This window comes from Dermacentor andersoni, chromosome 9 (genome assembly GCF_023375885.2).
Source record: "Dermacentor andersoni chromosome 9, qqDerAnde1_hic_scaffold, whole genome shotgun sequence".
Classification (NCBI taxonomy): domain Eukaryota; kingdom Metazoa; phylum Arthropoda; class Arachnida; order Ixodida; family Ixodidae; genus Dermacentor; species Dermacentor andersoni.
In genome coordinates, this window is record NC_092822.1 from 7760198 (window position 1) to 7779385 (window position 19188).

A 19188-nucleotide genomic window follows, 5' to 3' on the forward strand; every position below is an offset into this window, starting at 1 on the left:
TGTCTTGTTCTCCCAGCTTTTTTTTTTTAATCTGGTCGCGGTAGAGGACACTGCCATAGCGGTCCCCAAAATCTTGGCATGATGCAAGTTGCGCAAGCTGACAGTTTCTTACTAGGCCGCGAGCTGCCCTGCGCCAGGCGTTAGCCTCAACGCGATCGTGTGTGGCGAATCCCGCGCGTCGTCCGCTATCCCGAGAGGGCGGAAGAGGCAGTCGTCGTTGTCCAAGCAGCAATATGCGTTACTTGTGTGGTCACTCTACCAAGAAGGAACATTTAGCTTTAGCTGTAGTTTTAATGGGCTTTCCAGCGTGCAGCCGAAAGTGCCAGGGCGCGCTTTCAAAAGTGGGGGCAAGTGCCCCCCTTGCTCCCCACCCCCGGTAGATAGGCCTATGATGGCTGAAGTAGGCAAATAATGCTATTCGCGTCAATGAATGTCATAGTAGAGCAACTCCGCCGATACAGCGTGAGTGCCGACGTCGTTCGGTCGGAGGCAGCGTGGGCACTCGCGTTCGCCGGGTCGGCAGAGCAACACGACCCACTCGCGTGTGACGAGCATTCGAGATGTCGCCCGAGCGAATCGTCACGTCCCAGCAAGCAGAAGAGTGCGAACGCCGCCGCACGCCTCGACACCGTGCTCAAGGCCACGTGAGGCACCCTAAACATGGAGGCAGCCTGCCCATCGCTCGACGGCCCGCAAGGATGGAAGGCACTGTTTCTTGACGGCGACGGGCGTGCGTGAACGCCTTCGTCTTTCCTTCCCGCGTTTCCTCTCGTTCTCTTTGTGTTGCCCATTTTTCTTCCCTCAGCGTAAGTATGGCTCGGGTTTTAAGATGGAGGCTCATCGCTGAAAGTAGCGCTGCGTGTGGGGGGTGCCTTCCTTGCAACTCGCTCTTCCCAAGACGATTACTGCCAACGGGCCCACGTCGCCACACTGTCTGCTTTCCAGCCGCCGTGGCAGTGCATATGTAAGACGCAAAGCGCGACCGCCGATAACCAATATTCTGAATATCGCCGTTCCTGCGTGCACCCCAATTCCGGCGTGCGCAGAGTTCGTGGGGACTCCAAACTGCTTTTTACGTTATATGTCTCACGAGGCAGAAAATCCGGCGCCGTCGGTGTTTGCGTGACCACACGATGATTCAAAAAGGCTACGAGCCCTCGAACTTTGGTGGGAGTCGAACCCATGACGTCGCGTTGAGCGCAGCTTGTGAAGAACACGGTACCGTTGGTCGCGTGACGTCGCGGCGCTTCTGCTGAAGTGACCGCAGGGATTTCACATTCATCAACGTGGTATAACTAAGTGCGCTTTGAATTTATTTATTTATTTATTTATTTATTTTCTTACACTACAGTTCCCATTTGAAAATTTAGCAGGGTGGTAAGTACATATATAGATCACAATATGTTACACATACAGTAAAGATTACAGCAAGCTAAAAAAAGTAAATAGCACAAACCAAACACTTCAGTGTCACGTACAAGAAGAAAAGGAGCGTTCATTACGCTAAATGCAACATAAATAATGTTATGGTAGGTTGTATGACTTGAACGTTTGATAGGCCATTCTAATCATATACAGTTCGCGGGGGAAAAATATTTGAAACAGTTGCTTTTGCTTCGAAGAGGGCTCATAGTCAGCTCGTTTCTTTGCCTTGTGGCGTATCTGGAAGAAAATTAGGTACTTTTTATGATGTCAGTTTTATAGTGTACTTACATTAATTGGTATAGAAATCTTAGTCGGAGCTTCCGATTTCTTTGCACTAAGAGTTCGAGTTCAGATCTTTCTAATAACTGTGATATTGAGATACGTCCGGAATTGTTGTAAGTAAAGAAAAGGAATTTAATTATTCACTCGTTCAAGTTTATCTATGTTAGCTTTAGTGTACGCGTCCCAGATTATACAAGCCCAGTCTAACACAGCAAGAATTGCCGATTTGCGGTCAAGCAGCCTCGAGGAGGGTGCGGGAAGGGGCGCCCTTATTGCGCGTGCTGTGCACGTGGCCGTCACACCCGGACAGGTGCGACGCATACCGACCTATCGCCACGAGGCCCATGTAGCCCAGCTCCCGTCGGCAGGTGGCCAGGTCTTGTACAACCTCCTGCACCGCACGAGCAAAGTGCAAATGTTGTTGGCACGTATAACACGGTGCCGTGGACGACACGAAGGCGAAGGAACATTTGTTCTGCACTCTAAGCGCGTCACCAGGATTTATTTATTTATTTATTCAAAGTCCCATATTTCTTGGATAGTACAGTGGGCTTCAAAACAGGACTTACAGGCATATAACAACAAAGATATAACCGCTTCCTGCTGCTCATTTTCACTAAGGTCCCACAGGGTCTCACCTTTTCAAAAGCCCGCTTGCGTGCCTCCTCTTTGTCGCCCCGGAAGAAGCGAGGCGCCGCACAAACGCGTGGTCTGACTTTTGTGTGCCTGTCGGCATGGTATACACAACAAGCCTGGAGGACTACTCACGCAAACCACAATGTCACTTTTTGCTTTACTTAAACAGCGCGAAATCAGAAGTGCAGTCTTGTTGCGAAATATGAGCGAAATCAGAGCAGCATGGTAAGCGCAAAATTTTGTTTCGGTGTTATAACAATGCAGGTCGCTGGGCCCCATTGTCGCATGACGTGTTTCTCAGCGTTCGCACGCAACGGCGCGTCATTCGTCCGGAGACCACGCGCAGTCTTCGCGGCGGCGCTAGATGGCCCCGGGTGTCTTCGCATAGGCAGCGCGAAAGTCGAATCCCGCGGCAGTACACGCCATACACGTTACTCGACGGTGACGACACTATGTATCGCTATATTGATTCTATGCTGAAATAATCCACTGTGGCCCTTTTCTTTCCCTTCCCCTACGTAGAGTAGCAGGCCAGGTGCTCCATTTTCCGGCCGACCTCTCTACATTTTCCAATCATTAAACTACTTCTTCTATGCTGAAAGCATTACTGTCAACAGTCATCGTGAGATGGGTTGCGCCGATTTTCTTTTATTGCGATAGCCATTATATGGGCGGTCCAGGCGCATTTATGCCGTCGGCGTCTCCGTGAGGTTCCGAATAAAGTCCAAGGGCGATAAAATCGTCGCCGCGCGCCGTATGCTGCATGTGCGAGTGAAAGCGTGCGAGGGTGAGCCGGCGATCGCGGCTCAATCTCAATGCAGATCGCGGCTCAATCTCCCGCGCAAGAGAGGGAAGCAGGGAGAAAGCGCGCGGTCTTCTGTCGCGCACAAAGCTCCGGGGGGGGGGGGGGGGGGGGTAGAGGCGTTCTACACCGGCTGGCCCGGGCAGCCGCGCGCGCCCGTCCGGGACGCTGTATCTCGAAAGCCATCTGCGACGGGGACACGTGTGATTCGCGGGTTTCAATGGCGCAAGGGCGTCTTCGGCAGCGAGCAAACTCGCCGTCGAGACGCTGGAGAGGGAGCGCGGCAACAGCGGCGAGCGAACGGACCTTCGTGCTGCGTCTAGCATGCCGCGAAAACACAGCGTGCGCCCGGACAGTACGTACCTAGCGAGTTTCCGCGGTCATCATACGTGTTCATGCTTGCTTGTGCGCGCATGACACCATGCTTGTTAATTTGGTTAGTATGCCTATGTTTCCAAGTTTATGCGGCCGATAAAACTACTGTCCTTCGTATAGCTGGCTGTCCACTAATTTGCTATCGCAATCTTCGCCTTTCGGGCGAAACTGCGACTCTTTTTTTTTTGACGTGAAGTATAGTGAGAACTTTCGAGTATACATAGGCTACGTGCCAAAAAACCCAAGTTCCGGCTAAAGCCGCATGTACACTCGCAATAACGAACCGAATCTTGCTCGACCTCGTCAAGCACTCGCTGCGACCCTCACTACCGCCGCTTCGAAATGGCTTTGGTCTTTGTTGCGGAAGCAATGACCAAGTATTTCGTGCAATTAGCCTGCCTTTCACAAAAGCCACCTGTGGAAGACTGCGCAGCCGGGGCAGCAATGATTGTGGTCGCCTAAATGTGACGACTCGGCGTATGACAACCACTGCAATGCACGTGCTGTTGTTGTACTGTTGATAACGGATAGTTTAGCGGTGGGCCGCATAATATCCTTCAAAAAGCTTACAGATGTGTTTTAAATCGTTTGCCAACGTAATCCACTGCACATGACGCAAACACGGCATTGCATGCATACCACGACTCTCGATCCGGTGCCCACTTACTATACTCGGTAGTGGCGCTACAGGCAATTTGGCAGTGGGCTATATTTGTGCAGAAATTCATCTAAAAAATAACGTCCGCGTGTGACTCAAACACGTCATCCTGTACATGGCCGGTCATTTGCAGCGCCTTACTTATGACGCCATTATTAGGCCGCGATACGAACAATGACCCGAATGTCCAGTCTTCGCATGGAATATTTCGTGCCTAATGATTCGACAGAGCAAAATAATTTTGCGCGTGCCCAGAAGACGGAGAAAGTTTCGAGGAATGGAAAATTCGCGTCGACCCGAAAGTTGCTCGAAACCTGTTTGTTTGCTGTTTCAAATGTTTTGTAGAAATCGCTCATGACATGTTGTAATAAATATTTTCTAGTGATTGTGTTTTGGTTAGGCTGTTGTATGGGACTAATGTTAATTGTATGTTTGTGAACCTTTCTTTGTCAAGTAGTTTGTAATTTCTCCCCCCGCCCCCTATGCCATACCCGCATTTGAGGACCTTTAGAGGAAGAAATCAATAAATCAATCCGATGACACCTAAGCACTTGTTGGGAGTTGTGACTGCGACAGCATTAATGCCCATTTGAGCGCCGCTGAGCTGTCCTTCGAGTTACGAACTCCTCGCGGGCGCTTCCTAGACGGTACAATTAGCCGGTGCACGCCATGGAGACGCTGTCGCGTGAGCCGCAGTGATTTTGACGTCACCGCTTTCGTCACGCCGGGCTTGGCAATGAAAATTCCGGTTCGGGTAGCATGATGTCACAAAGCGTGCAGATTGCACAGGCCCGCTATCTAGGAGGCGCTGGTTTAGCCCAGTTGGTAATACAATCGGCTTCCGAGCGTGAGCTCTAATTACTCACTACCGCCAACGCTTGTCGTTTCGAATTTATTCCGTTCCTTACATATTACTTTGTTTATAGTGATTACCGAGACGAAGTTAAACGCACGCGAGAACTTGCACGGATAACACAGGATTCCGAGGGCGAGGGTGACTTGGCGTCGCGGCCCTCTTCCTCCACCTGGCTCCCTTTCGCCCTCTCCACTCCGTCGAGGCGCGCACGTGAGGTGGCGTCGCAGCCAGTGGGAATTGAGGTGCCGTTTCGCTGCTACAGACGCCGGCCTTTTCGCTCGTTGGGCTATTTGATGCTTTCCTATAAATAAATAAGTAAATAAATAAATAAGCAAAAAGACCTCTACGGGCTTTTCAGTAAAACGATTGCTCCAGTCCAACAAATCTTTTTTTCTTTCTGGAGAACTAGCATGGATTTCTTTTGTCTCTAGCTTTGTGCTACTTTGGAATGGCGGACAAGACTTGGTGCTCCGTGAGTATTCGATTGGTATTCGAAACGCGCAATGATGGCGCACCCTTAACCGTGTGGCGTGTTCCGTGCACGAGCTTTGCGACTCAGGACCCGCGTGTGGAGGCAGCGAGTGTGCGCACCTCGATCACCGCGCCGCTGACGTTGAGTGTGCCGTGCACGAGGGCCACGGGACCCGAGTCCAGCACGCACCTTCGGAACACGGTTTGCCTGCGAAGACGGAACAGCATGCGAACGCCAAGAACAGCGCTCCACTGACTGGTTTGTGTGCATGCATACTCGAGGTCTCCACGACGTATATTTCCTTCACTCTTGCGATGCAGGACGTTAATTGCGCTTGTGCCCGAACGTGCGCCGGTCGGGTGCACCATAGAGCTCTCAAAAAACAGTCGTGGATGTTGTGCGAGCAGCACCCGCCGTGGTTGCTCAGTGGCTATGGTGTTAGGCTGCTGAGCACGAGGTCGCGGGATCGAATCCCGGTCACGGCGGCCGCATTTCGATGAGGCGAAATGCGAAAACACCCGTATACTTAGATTTAGGGTCACATTAAAGAACCCCAGGTGGTCGAAATTTCCGGAGTCCTCCACTACGGCGTGCCTCATAATCAGAAAGTGGATTTGGCACGTAAAACCCCATAATGTAATGTAATGTGCGAGCATCGCACATTACATTATGCAATCCAGCGAGAGGACCTGCCGGCATTAATACATTACATTAATGCAATCCAGCGAGAGGACCTGCCGGCATTAATACATTACATTAATGCAATCCAGCGAAAGGACCTGCCGGCGCTCGCTCGGAGATTGCACGGTCGTTCTCGTCCTCTCCCTACCTGTATCCCGGGGGGCAGCTGGCGGCGCAGTGTCGCTTGCGGCCCAGCGCATCCTCCAGCACCAGGAGCCTGCGAATGTAACGCGAACGAACGCGTGGTCTCCTTGGCGATGTCCGCCTACGTGCAGTCAGTGCACCTGTTTCGCATTTATTGTTATTACAACATTGTGCGTTAGTTTTTATGAAAGAGTTTTTATTATAGGCAAGAAAGATGTGGACATCTCTTTTTTTTTTTTTTATCGAGCACCGTATGCCACCGTTTTGCTAAACAGACCGTAGCGCTGTCTGGCAAACGGCCAGGTACAGCTGCCGCGGATATCGGTGAAAACTGCTGTGAAACGCTTACGAGGGTGTTTCGAATTCGTATAAGCCCATATCGCACATGCTCTGCTGCTTACATAATTCTTTAAACATGTCCCTTTGCCGAGTCGCACAAGACGTTGTCGCACAGCATATGTTGTTCTTTGAAAAAGAAAGAAGGAAAACAGTTAAAACTAGCATCTAGCATCAGCAAAATGTAATTAGCCAAATTAATGTCGAATGTTTTTTTTTGTTTGTTTCTGTTCCCAATGTCCGCCTGGCCAGCTATTGTACCTCTGAGAACGGCGAGGGCCTAGCTATGACACTTTTTAAAGAAATCGCTCCGCATAAGTAGAAACCTTCGGCTCTGTCGCACAAAGTTCTCCTGTGATACCCAGCTTTTTTGCTTTACTAACGACTTGCATTCCAACTTTGACGCAGGATTTCTTACGGACTGTATTTTTCTTGATTTCGCTAAAGCTTTTGACAAAGTACACCACACATTATTGCTATCTAAACTCAGCGCACTAAACATTGATACTAATGTACTTGATTGGATAAAAGCATTTCTAACACACCGCATGCAATTTGTAAGCGCTAATGAAGTTAATTCAACTCTAACCCCAGTCAAATCAGGTGTTCCACAAGGGTCTGTGCTTGGGCCGCTGTTGTTTTTGATCTACGTTAACGATCTACCTGATAACATTTCGTCTAAAATTTGTCTTTTTGCAGATGACTGCGTAATATATCGTAAAATTACTAATGACACTAATATTTCATCTCTTCAGGACGATTTAAACACACTGCATAACTGGACTATAAAATGGCACATGCAGCTTAACGTCAAGAAATGTAAATCAATGCGAATATCCCGTACTAACGAAGCTTGTCCTGCCTATTTACTTGATAACATTCCTTTAGAGAGCGTAAGAAATTACAAATATCTGGGCGTCCATATAACCTATAACTTATCCTGGAAGTACCATAGCGACATTATAACGAGCAAAGCTCATCGCACACTTGGATATCTTCGCAGAAACTTCTCGCTCGCACCATTATCACTCAAACATTTGTTATACACGACATATGTCCGTCCACAGTTGGAATATGCATTATCAGCATGGGACCTCCATCATGCCATCTCAATTAACTGCCTTGAAAGTGTCCAGAATCGCTCCGCTCGGTTTATACTAGCTAATTACCATCGCACGGCAAGCGTAACACAAATGAAGACTACTCTGAACCTACCTTCGCTATTAACCCGCAGGGAACAATCACGTCTATGCTTATTTCATAATATTTACTACCAGAACGCTGCGCTTCGGTCGGCATGGATTAATCCAGCACCATTCATCTCCTCACGTATAGAGATCATACGCATAAGGTACATGTTCCTCGCTCTAACACATTCACAATCATTTTTACCTAAAACATGCAACGAATGGAACGGTCTGCCAGAATCTATTGTTAGTATAAGTAATCCTGTTCAATTTAGAAATGCTTTAGTTAACGATATGTAAATCATGAAACTTGCGTTCAATATATCATGTGACTTGTTATTGTATAAGTACTATTTTTTGCAAATTAACTATGTATGCATTTACCTATCATTCCCAGCTTGTATATTGAAGTGTATGGTGATATTTCTATGGTGAACTACGACTATTATTTTTTGTGTAACTTAGTGAGCTAGTATAATTTTCTATTTTTACTTATACTGTGCCTTTCCCGTATATTATTTTTTTACCTCCTTTATGTAGCCTCTCCCCTCTATAATGTATATTTACTCTGAGGGTAATATAAATAAATAAATAAATAAATAAATAAAAGTACTATTTTCGATTTTATTGCGTTCGGTTGTTTTTTCGGCGCGACTGCACAGTTTTGTGTTCCGTGGTCCAGAATATTTTAGGAAGCACAGCCATTCTTCAGTGACCTTCGCAGTGTACTGATCGCGTACCACGAGGGCTGTACCGCAGACGCATGTCACGAAGCCCTCCCCCGTACCACCAGCCGTGCCCTCTCGCCCATTTGTGCAGCACAGCGAGCGCAATCTCTCGAGCACTGCGTCATCCGATGAACCGTCGTGGCACGCGGAAACGCCCCGTGCACCACGTGTGCCGCGATCGAAGCCGCACGGCGAGTGCTCACGTGAGTCCCGTGGTGTTCTGACCGGAGCCCGGCACGCCCGGCAGCGGCTGCTGGTCACCGCGGCCGCACACATTGCCCTCGCTGTCCACGCCGTGGAGCAGCCGCCGTGGGTCGCCGCCCTTGCGCACGGCCCAGCTCAGCAGCGCCCCCTGCGGACAGCACGTGTGCGCCATGCGGGACCGATCGGCGCACGGCGATAGTTACATTCGGAGAGAGAACACTCCATGCGCTACTCCACACATGATAAGGGTGAAGGATGGAAAAGAGCAGGGAGAAACAAAGAAAGGAGGAAGGGTGGGTCGCTTGGCACCATGCTAGATACGCCATGAAGAACAATGAAAAGCACAAAAGTGATCAAGTCGCACACGCTCGCAAATCACGCGAGGACTCCGGCTAGCTCAGTGCGGCAGTTCCCGCACCTGCGTCCCGCAATGGACAAGTCGCATTCGCAGAACCACAGAGACATGCTCCAAGAACGCGTTGCGGATCGAGTGACGACTTCGCACCCGGTGCTCTGCGCGTGTCACTCATCGTCGGGGCGTTCACAAATTCCATTGTTCCAAAGCTCGGAGCAAACTCCGGTATATTCGAAGAATTGCTGTTATGAAATAACCACTAGACCGGTTTGAATGAAACCTGTTGCATTTGAGAGACAAAGTTCGAAGCTAGTGACTGTATGAGGCAGAATTTTGGTCTAGGATCTGGAGTTCTCGCAATACGATGTTGATAAATCAGTAACTCTGCACTAAAACCAGATATCGCAGTCCTGTGAACTGCGTCCGCTAGAACATCTAAGGCGGACACAGTCGGTATATCAATCTACAGCTTACTTGAATGTGTTCTTATGTTCCGCAAGGGTTCTGGGAAAGTGCTACTCATAAATTAGTAGTATATTTCAGAGATGTCTATAATAAATCAATTTTGTACGGTTTATGTGTTTCAGTAGGTGCAGTTTACACCTTTAGTATCGTTCTTCATTGCTGAGTTAGAGTTGCAGACTTGATAGGCTCAGTTTTTCGTTTTTTCAGATATTGCAATTTGCAGTAATATTTGTTAAAATAAAATGACGGCGCAAATAAAAATCTGCTCTCTACACTCACTAGATTCCAACTCCTAGCATTTTTTTTTTTAATGCAACATTCCTCTTCAAAATTGCTGCAGTGGTCATTGAGAAAAGATTTCTCCACTCTCATGTACGTAGGTACCTAGACATTCATAGGAGCTTCCCGAGCACACTTGACTGACCATACTAAACGTCTTGTTGTTGAATAATAATAATAATAATAATAATAATAATAATAATAATAATAATAATAATAATAATAATAATAATAATAATAATGTTTAAGCCATCACGACACGTAATTCAAGATATTTCTGGAGCTACGTGCGCTCTCTCTTCTCAAAAGAGCGCCAGATGTCTTGGTGGTGAAAATGGGAAAATGGCGATGCCGTCTCGAACACTACTGATTCCTTTGCAGAACATTTCTGTATTTGATGTAAGAGATGCTTCTTACTCAATTGTATCGTTCATAAATTGATCCACTGAGACATATCTGTCGACAGACCGGTGTCCTCCGCCAGTTGAAATTCTGCTCTCCTCAGTCGGGAATATAGACCGCTTCAACCTTTCTTCTGGTATAGGGTGCGCATACGCTACCGGTCAGTGCAGACCTTGTTTCCAAGTGTATGAGGCGCCCCTAAAACGTTCCATTTCTTGTGGCGCTGATGGTATCCATCCTGCACTGTTGAAGACGTACGGAAGCATACCTGTCGCTGTTGTCACAAGCATTTCCAACAGTTACCCAAAGTCTGGTGCGTTTTCCTAGCGCTTGGAAGGTCGCAGGGGTAGCGCCCGTACACAGATCTGCAGTGCTAGACGTGTAGTTACAATAACTGCCGGCTTATATCTATTCTCTGCGCTGCGTCAAAAGTGTTCGAATCCGCACTGCATTCCCTGCTTTCCGTTAGCGTTGAGAATATTTTCATAGAAGAACAGCGTGGCTCTGTATCGGGGCGCTTGACAACAACGATCTTCGAAACATTTATGGCCCATGTGTCCAGTGTGTGCACTGTATACGGGCCAATGAGACGCGCTTTACCTTCACGTAAGTAAAGCATTTGATGTAGTTTGTCATATAAGCTCATTACAAAGCTCACGCAGATGGACATACCTTCTTCTATCACTGCCTCGGTATTGTTGTGATAAACCGTTTACCCCGCGGCAACCGTCGGTCACGGATAACGCGATAATGGGGAACAGGCCGACGGCCTCGTCAAAGCTATCTCCAACTACGAAGATTAATCTATTTAACAGGGATAAGCGGGCTAGTTGGTGGTCGTTATTGAAATGCATCATGTAACCGCACAAAAACAAGGGACAAAGAAGGAACACACAAGCCTGTCTTGTGTGTTCCTTCTTTGTCCCTTGTTTTTGTGCGGTTACATGATGCATTCCAACGAGAAGATTAATGGCCAATAGTTGGACACCGCCGGGAAGGGCTTGGGCAATTAGCGAGGCGACAGTCCTTCACCTGTCATCCGCCCAAGCTGGCGCGTCCATGCCGGAGAGGGGGTCAGTGTGCTATCCCCCTGCGCGTGCGTTTTACACAAAGCTCCCTTCGGAGGGAAAGGGCAACACACCTCCGGATTGGTGGGACCGCCGTCCTGCCCCGGTGTTAGCCAGAACGGCTCGAGAATCGGTGCGAGAATCGGAACGAAGTGCTTGCGAAAGCACGGTAGGAGGCTTGGTTCCATCTCACCCGGGAGCGGCATCAGTCAGGCGACAAGAAGTTGGTATTATAATGGTATGAATGAATGAAAGAAGAATGGTATTAAGTTACATACGCGGAAAATATAGTATGTGCAATTTCCATACACCCTTCGGGATGCTACACTGCCCAGGGCCTTGGTGTGTACTTGAACAAAATGCTACGTTTCTCTTCACACGCTAAATATGTGAAACAGTGTGCAATTCGCGCTCTTGGCATTGTTTGTCGTATATCGTACGACTTCCGCTTCCCTGCTGCCTTTCTGATTTTATTCTACCGTGTGCCTTCCACTGCTAGAGCAGACCTCTCTAATTTGGGGCGGAACGTGCAAATCCAATTGAGCGCGTCCAAAATAAATTGATATTGTTACGCTAGAGCGACAGCAAGGACGGAGTCGTGGCCCAGTGGTAAAGTGCACGCCTCGACTGCGGGGGTTCGCGGGGTCGAACCTCGCTGCCGCCCCCCGCTCAGCACGGCACTTCGGGGCTCGCGACAAGCTTGGGCAAGCTGTCCGCGCCCGTAGAAAAGCTCGTGAGCACGTGGCGAGTGGGTCGAGTGCGGACAGATGGCACAACCCACTCTTGGGGATAGGCCACGAATCGGGAGGTGCTGTTGTGACGATTTTTTAAAAAGGAAAAAGTGAAATAAGTGTTTTGTAAATGTCAATTAAAATGTCTAGTGTTTCAGACATGAATGATCAAATATCTAAGTATTACACTAAAGTTATGTGATCACATTAAGTAAAAGTACGATCTTAGCATGCCATTATTTTTGTCTCTCGCAGGGAGTTGTAGAGGACTTCACAAGCGTTCCTGCAGCTTTAAGCCAGTACGGTAGCCCCAGAGTAAATAATTACCGGGAGAGTCAAATTCAAGCCAAGAGATCTTCTAAATATCTTTTCCTTTGAATAATGAACCGGCGAAATTAAGGTCAGTAACAAGCGTTGCAGACATTCACTCTCATTGCATAAAGGGCACAAAGGTGATATATCCAGACCAGACCTGCAGTGTGGAGGTTTAGTGTGGGGACTCGGCACCATAATTTCGTAATCGTTACTTCGGTTTTTCTAGTGGAACGCCATTCGTTGTTACAAGGAAAATTCAGATGCGGGAAATCGGACGTTGACTACGATGACTTGGCCAAGTTATTTGTAGTAGAATGTATTCTGAATCACGCCGCAGTGATGAAGGCAGACGTAGATAAAATGAGGATTACAGGACCGTCGTGATATGCTACTGCGAGTGCATCTGCGTATTCATTTAAGGCTAGACTTCTGTGGCCTGCAGGGCGCCCACATTAAACGAACGAGATGCAAATGTATAGGGAGGAGAGAATAGACTGTTTCTAATGAACCTGATAATTTGGACGTCGTTAGTGAAGAACAGACAATCAGTTAAGATTACGGCTGATGACAGAGACGATGGTAATTTGCGTAAAGCTAAGACAATTGCCAATAATTCCACCTGAAAGATAAGCGTGAAGTCAGGTAGTCGAATGGAAAAAAGACCAATTTAGGTATGGTGGTACAATGCCCACACCTGCTTTCTCTTCACAGACGGAAGCATAAGTCTCTGTAACGGTCTTTGCGTCCGGGTGTGCAAGGTGGTATTCCAATATACCATTCAGATACTTATTGATAGGGCGAATGTTTAGCATCGTTTGTAAAAATATAATCAAATTAAATTTTAGCGACAGGAACAGAGGATTTAGTAAGACGACCTCGCATAGATGAACATTTTATAGGTCCCATAGTTTTTGTACGAGAACAACTTGAGGGCAGACACAAAGCCTTCCAGCTGCCGTTTCCTTTTCATTTTTCTTTCGGGGAGGGCGGGGGGGGGGGGGGGGGTAGTGACCACAGAGACATAGCGCTGTCCTGAAGTAGGGACAAGCGCACTTCGTCCTCCTAATCTTCCGCACGTCCTTGCTGTCGCTCTATTTATTATAGTACCCAGCTGTTCCTGGGCACTGTAATAAACATTTTATTACTATTATATCGCCCCCCCCCCCCCCCCCCCCCCCCCAGGGTCCAAGCAGACACCCTCGCCGCTTTGCGGGCATTGTTCTAGCGCTGTTTCGTTGCCGTTATTTCGCTGCCGACGTAATCACGCTGACCTGCTGTTTCTTTTCAAACTCCTCTCCTGCCCCAAACTGCTCCGTTGTATCACGTTTTGTATTCCGCGCAAGATCATCAGACAACACAGACCTAATCAAGGCTCCGCCAGGCTACGAGAAGCATTACGCAGCACGGACCTCGCGGAGCAGCTCTGGGCCGTCCAGCGAGCCCACGATGCGGCCAGGGAGTTAAAACTTCCGGTCCCAACGTGGGAGTAGCCCGCTCTACGGGGCCTTGCGCCCTGCAGCTCGCAGGACCTTTCAGTAAAGTTATTCCATCCATCCATCCATCCATATAGACCTTTCTATATCCCTGCCTCTCATCGCCAAAACTCAACCGTCCGCAGAATACAGAGTCTTTATAGCGCTTACTTTCGTGATCTCGATAGTTTACATAACACGCTCTCATCGTTTTTTTCTGAGAATTGCGTTGTTGTGTCAGTTTCACAAACGTTCAACAGCCATTCTCCTTCTTTTTATTTCGTATTTACCTTGCGCTTATTTGTATGTACTCTCTTCTTTTGAAACGTGTTATTCTTATTCAGTTCCTTATACTTATATTCCTGTGCAGTTTCTTGTTTGTTTGTTTTTAATGTATGCGTGCACCAGCACTCAGACTTTAAGGTTGTTCTTGGTAACGGTAAATGATTGATTGATTGGTTGATTGTTTGATTGATTCGCGCCTAAACCCCAGCATCGGAGCATCAGTCTGTTCATAGTTATCAAATTATTTTCTCATATTTTAAAATTCGTGACGATGTGCCGACGTTTGGGTTTAGGCGCCTGTATTTTCCCCTATACTAGATTGCACTTGCTCTTAGAATGCCCAACGTTCGATCGTTGTCGCTCTGCTGTGCTGCCTGCAACTCAGTTCCAGCAACTCGACCTTTCTGGAACTGCACTCAGTGATTTGTTATTTCCGGGAGATCATACTCCAACTCGGTACGAGGCTCACAAATCTGTGCTAGAATTCTGCTAAACCACCGGGCTGGACTATGGTCCGTAGTGTTCGTCATCTGCGACGTGGCGTGCTTCTCTCTTTCTCTCTCTCTTTTTCTTCTTTTGTCTTCTCTAGCTATCTCTCTTCCATATTAGGAGACAATTGCTAGTCCACTCCTCTTCCTCCCTGTGTGGCGTCTGTGTACGTATATTTACACATTCCCTCGACGAGCAAAACGAGAACAAGGTGAGCCAACGTTTCGACAAGCGTACTTGTCTTTTTCGAGGCTCATCTTCTTGAATTTCCATCTCCCGCCGTCCCCCTGTTTTCCCTACACATTCCCTCGTAATTCGGCCGTTGTTGGGCAGTTCTTGAAACCCTCTCTAGGTTCGATCGATAGCTCATTTAGAAGAGAATGTAGTCCATCTTTAACGATAAAGAACTATGCCTGTGCAGACGGAGTCGAAATCCATGACGTCACGGCTGCCTGGACCCGCCGTGGTTGTTGCGTGGTGGCTTTGGTGTTGCGATGCTAAGCACGGAGGTCGCGGGATCGAATGCCGGCCGCGGCGGTCGCATTTTGATGGGGCCGAAATGCAAAAAACACCCGTGTACTTAGATTTACGCGCACAAAGAACCCCAGGTGGTCAAAATTAATGCAGGGTCCTCCACTACGGCATGCCTCGCAATCAGATCGTAGTTTTGGCACGTAAAACGCCATAACTTTTTTTAAATTTTAGCGACGGCCTGATGCGGGAAATTCGATATGATGCCTCTGCGCTTTGAAGAGAGTATAAGCACATAAGGTGTAGCTCATTTGGGGGGGGGGGGGCGCTCTCGAATTGTATTGTTAGTAGCGCTTGTGACTGTGTCCTATTCGTCTTCGTGGTTGTGCCCTTACGCTACATTATGTCATTGAGTAAGCACTAACTGCTGTAGCCCAGCAACATGCCTTTTCTGCACTGGGGACAGTCCCTCGCTTTGTGAAATAACCCGACGGTAGAGAGCGACACATGAATGAACGCAGACGACCTACAAAAGCTTTTCTACCGCTTTGAGATTCGCTTCGTTTGCGCACAGAAGCGAAAAAAAATGCTCGCTCTCCCGTAATCGAGAGTAGATGTAAGCATGAAGTGACAACCGGCAAAGCAGATTGGTTAGAGATGTTACTAGCCACAATCTTAAAATGTGTGCAGTACAGGTTCGCAACGGCGCACCCCACCACTCCATACTGTGCACACTGGTCCATATGGACGCTGCCCAGCTAGAAGAAGAAAACCGGCTGAAGGCGGCATGACAGGCAGCGAAAGACGCCAGGGAAACGGGGCACTGCCAGCTATAGACGAGAAGCGCCTGAATGAGGCGACGCAAAATCCGCGCCGCGGAACTCACGGACCACTGGCGTTCAAAAGAGCACAGGCAACCCTGTCTCAGCGCCAAAAGATGACAGTGTATGCTGCCCTGTATCTGCCTTTTGAACATCGCTATTGGAAATGACAAATGAAACTTCAGCGCACTATAGAAGTTGCAGCTTGAGTGATATTGTGAACAAACATTAGGAAGAACTCGGAAGCAATATTTTTGTAACTTGCTTGGGTAGTCATCATCATCATCAGCCTGGTTAATCCCACTGCAGGGCAAAGGCCTCTCCCATACTTCTCCAACTACCCCGGTCATGTACTAATTGTGGCCATGTCGTCCCTGCAAACTTCTTAATCTCATCCACCCACCTAGCTTTCTGCCGCCCCCTGCTACGCTTCCCTTCCCTTGGAATCCAGTCCGTAACCCTTAATGACCATCGGTTATCTTCCCTCCTCATTACATGTCCTGCCCATGCCCATTTCTTTTTCTTGATTTCAACTAAGATGTCATTAATTCGCGTTTGCTCCCGCACCCAACCTGCTCTTTTCTTATCCCTTAACGTTACACCCATCATTCCTCCCATAGTTCGTTGCGTCGTCCTCAATTTAAGTAGAACCCTTTTCGTAAGCCTCCAGGTTTCTGCCCCGTAGGTGAGTATTGATAAGACACAGCTATTATACACTTTTCTCTTGAGGGATAATGGCAACCTGCTGTTCATGATCTCAGTATGCCTGCCAAACGCCCCCCCGCCCATTCTTATTCTTCTGATTATTTCCGTCTCATGATCTGGATCCGCACTCACTACCTGCCCTAAGTAGATGTATTCCCTTACCACTTCCAATGCCTCGCTACCTATTGTAAATTGCTGTTCTCTTCCGAGACTGTTATACATTACTTTAGTTTTCTGCAGATTAATTTTTAGACCCACCCTTCTGCTTTGCCTCTCCAGGTCAGTGAGCATGCATTGCAATTGGTCTCCTGAGTTACTAAGCAAGGCAATATCATCAGCGAATCGCAAGTTACTAAGGCATTCTCCATTAACTCTTATCCCCCATTCTTCCCATTTCAGGTCTCTGAATACCTCCTGTAAACACGCTGTGAATAGCATTGGAGAGATCGTATCTCCCTGCCTGACGCCTTTCTTTATTGGGATTTTGTTGCTTTCTTTCTGTGGAGCCGCTATAGATATCTTTCAGTATTTTTACATACGGGTCGTCTACACCCTGATTCGGTAATGCCTCCATGACTGCTGAGGTTTCGGCTGAATCAAACGCTTTCTCGTAATCAATGAAAGCTATATATAAGGGTTGGTTATATTCCGCACATTTCTCTATCACCTGATTGATAGTGTGAATATGGTCTATTGTTGAGTAGCCTTTACGGAATCCTGCCTGGTCCTTTGGTTGACAGAAGTCTAAGGTGTTCCTGATTCTATTTGCGATTACCTTAGTAAATACTTTGTAGGCAACGGACAGTAAGCTGATCGGTCTATAATTTTTCAAGTCTTTGGCGTCCCCTTTCTTATGGATTAGGATTATGTTAGCGTTCTTCCAAGATTCCGGTACGCTCGAGGTTATGAGGCATTGCGTATACAGGGTGGCCAGTTTTTCTAGAACAATCTGCCCACCATCCTTCAACAAATCTGTTGTTACCAGATCCTCCCCAGCTGCCTTCCCCCTTTGCATAGCTCCCAAAGCTTTCTTTACTTCTTCCGGCGTTACTTGTGGGATGTCAAATTTCTCTAGATTATTCTCTCTCCCATTAGCGTCGTGGGTGACACTGGTACTGTATAAATCTCTATAGAACTCCTCAGCCACTTGAACTACCTCATCCATATTAGTAATGATATTGCCTGCTTTGTCGCTTAACGCATACATCTGATTCTTGCCAATTCCTAGTTTCTTCACTGCTTTTAGGCTTCCTCCGTTCCTGAGAGCATGTTCAATTCTATCCATATTATAGTTCCTTATGTCAGCTGTCTTACGCTTGTTGATTAACCTCGAAAGTCCTGCCAATTCTATTCTAGCTGTAGGGTTAGAGGCTTTCATACATTGGCGTTTCTTGATCGGATCTTTCGTCTCCTGCGATAGTTTACTGGTATGCTGTCTAACGGAGTTACCACCGACTTCTATTGCACACTCCTTAATGATTCCCATAAGATTGTCGTTCATTGTTTTAACACTAAGGTCCTCTTCCTGAGTTAAAGCCGAATACCTGTTCTGTAGCTTGATCCGGAATTCTTCTATTTTCCCTCTTACCACTAACTCATTGAGCGGCTTCTTATGTACCAGTTTCTTCCGTTCCCTCCTCAAGTCTAGGCTAATTCGACATCTTACCATCCTGTGGTCACTGCAGCGCACCTTACCGAGCACGTCCACATCTTGTATGATGCCAGGGTTAGCGCAGAGTATGAGGTCTATTTCATTTCTAGTCTCGTCATTCGGGCTCCTCCACGTCCACTTTCGGCTATCCCGCTTGCGGAAGAAGGTATTCATCATGCGCATGTTATTTTGTTCTGCAAAGTCTACTAATAACTCTCCCCTGCTATTCCTAGTACCTATGCCATATTCCCCCACTGCCTTGTCTCCAGCCTGCTTCTTGCCTACCTTGGCATTGAAGTCGCCCATCAGTACAGTGTATTTTGTTTTGACCTTACCCATCGCCGATTCCACGTCTTCATAAAAGCTTTCTACTTCCTGGTCATCATGACTGGATGTAAGGGCGTACACCTGTACGACCTTCAATTTGTACCTCTTATTAAGGTTCACAACAAGACCTGCCACCCTCTCGTTAATGCTATAGAATTCCTGTATGTTACCAGCTATATTCTTATTAATCAGGAATCCGACTCCTAGTTCTCGCCTCTCCGCTGAGCCCCGGTAGCACAGGACGTGCCCGCTTTTTAGCACTGTATATGCTTCTTTTGGCCTCCTAACTTCACTGAGCCTTATTATATCCCATTTACTGCCCTCTAATTCCTCCAATAGCACTGCTAGGCTCACCTCACTAGATAACGTTCTAGCGTTAAACGTTGCCAGGTTCAGATTCCATTGGCGGCCTGTCCGGCTTGGGTAGTAACTTGCGTTAATGCAGTCCTGTACAAAGGGTTGGGGACCAGAGACCGCATTTTCTTTAGTTTTCGTTGGTTGCCCGGATAATCTCGTTTTGTTCTGGCAACTTGACCCGCTGTGCTCGTTTGAGTGCCCGGATAGCGG

General features: G+C 47.7%; 1 protein-coding gene and 1 long non-coding RNA gene across 4 annotated transcripts in view; one reads left to right on the top strand and one right to left on the bottom strand.

Annotated features, from left to right (window-relative positions):
- Positions 1–19188, bottom strand: part of LOC126527455 (choline transporter-like protein 1) — a 108140-nt gene that overhangs the window by 64412 nt on the left and 24540 nt on the right. For all 3 annotated transcript variants that reach the window (XM_055068469.2, XM_055068468.2, XM_055068471.2), the window contains exons 4-7: positions 8786–8934; positions 6336–6404; positions 5626–5713; positions 2035–2098 (exon numbers count right to left, since the gene is read on the bottom strand). In XM_055068469.2, the coding sequence (XP_054924444.1) occupies positions 2035–2098; positions 5626–5713; positions 6336–6404; positions 8786–8934 (370 nt within the window). The remainder of the gene's footprint in view (positions 1–2034; positions 2099–5625; positions 5714–6335; positions 6405–8785; positions 8935–19188) is intronic.
- Positions 1–19188, top strand: part of LOC129383747 (uncharacterized) — a 103392-nt gene that overhangs the window by 30810 nt on the left and 53394 nt on the right. The gene's annotated exons all lie outside the window — the stretch shown is intronic.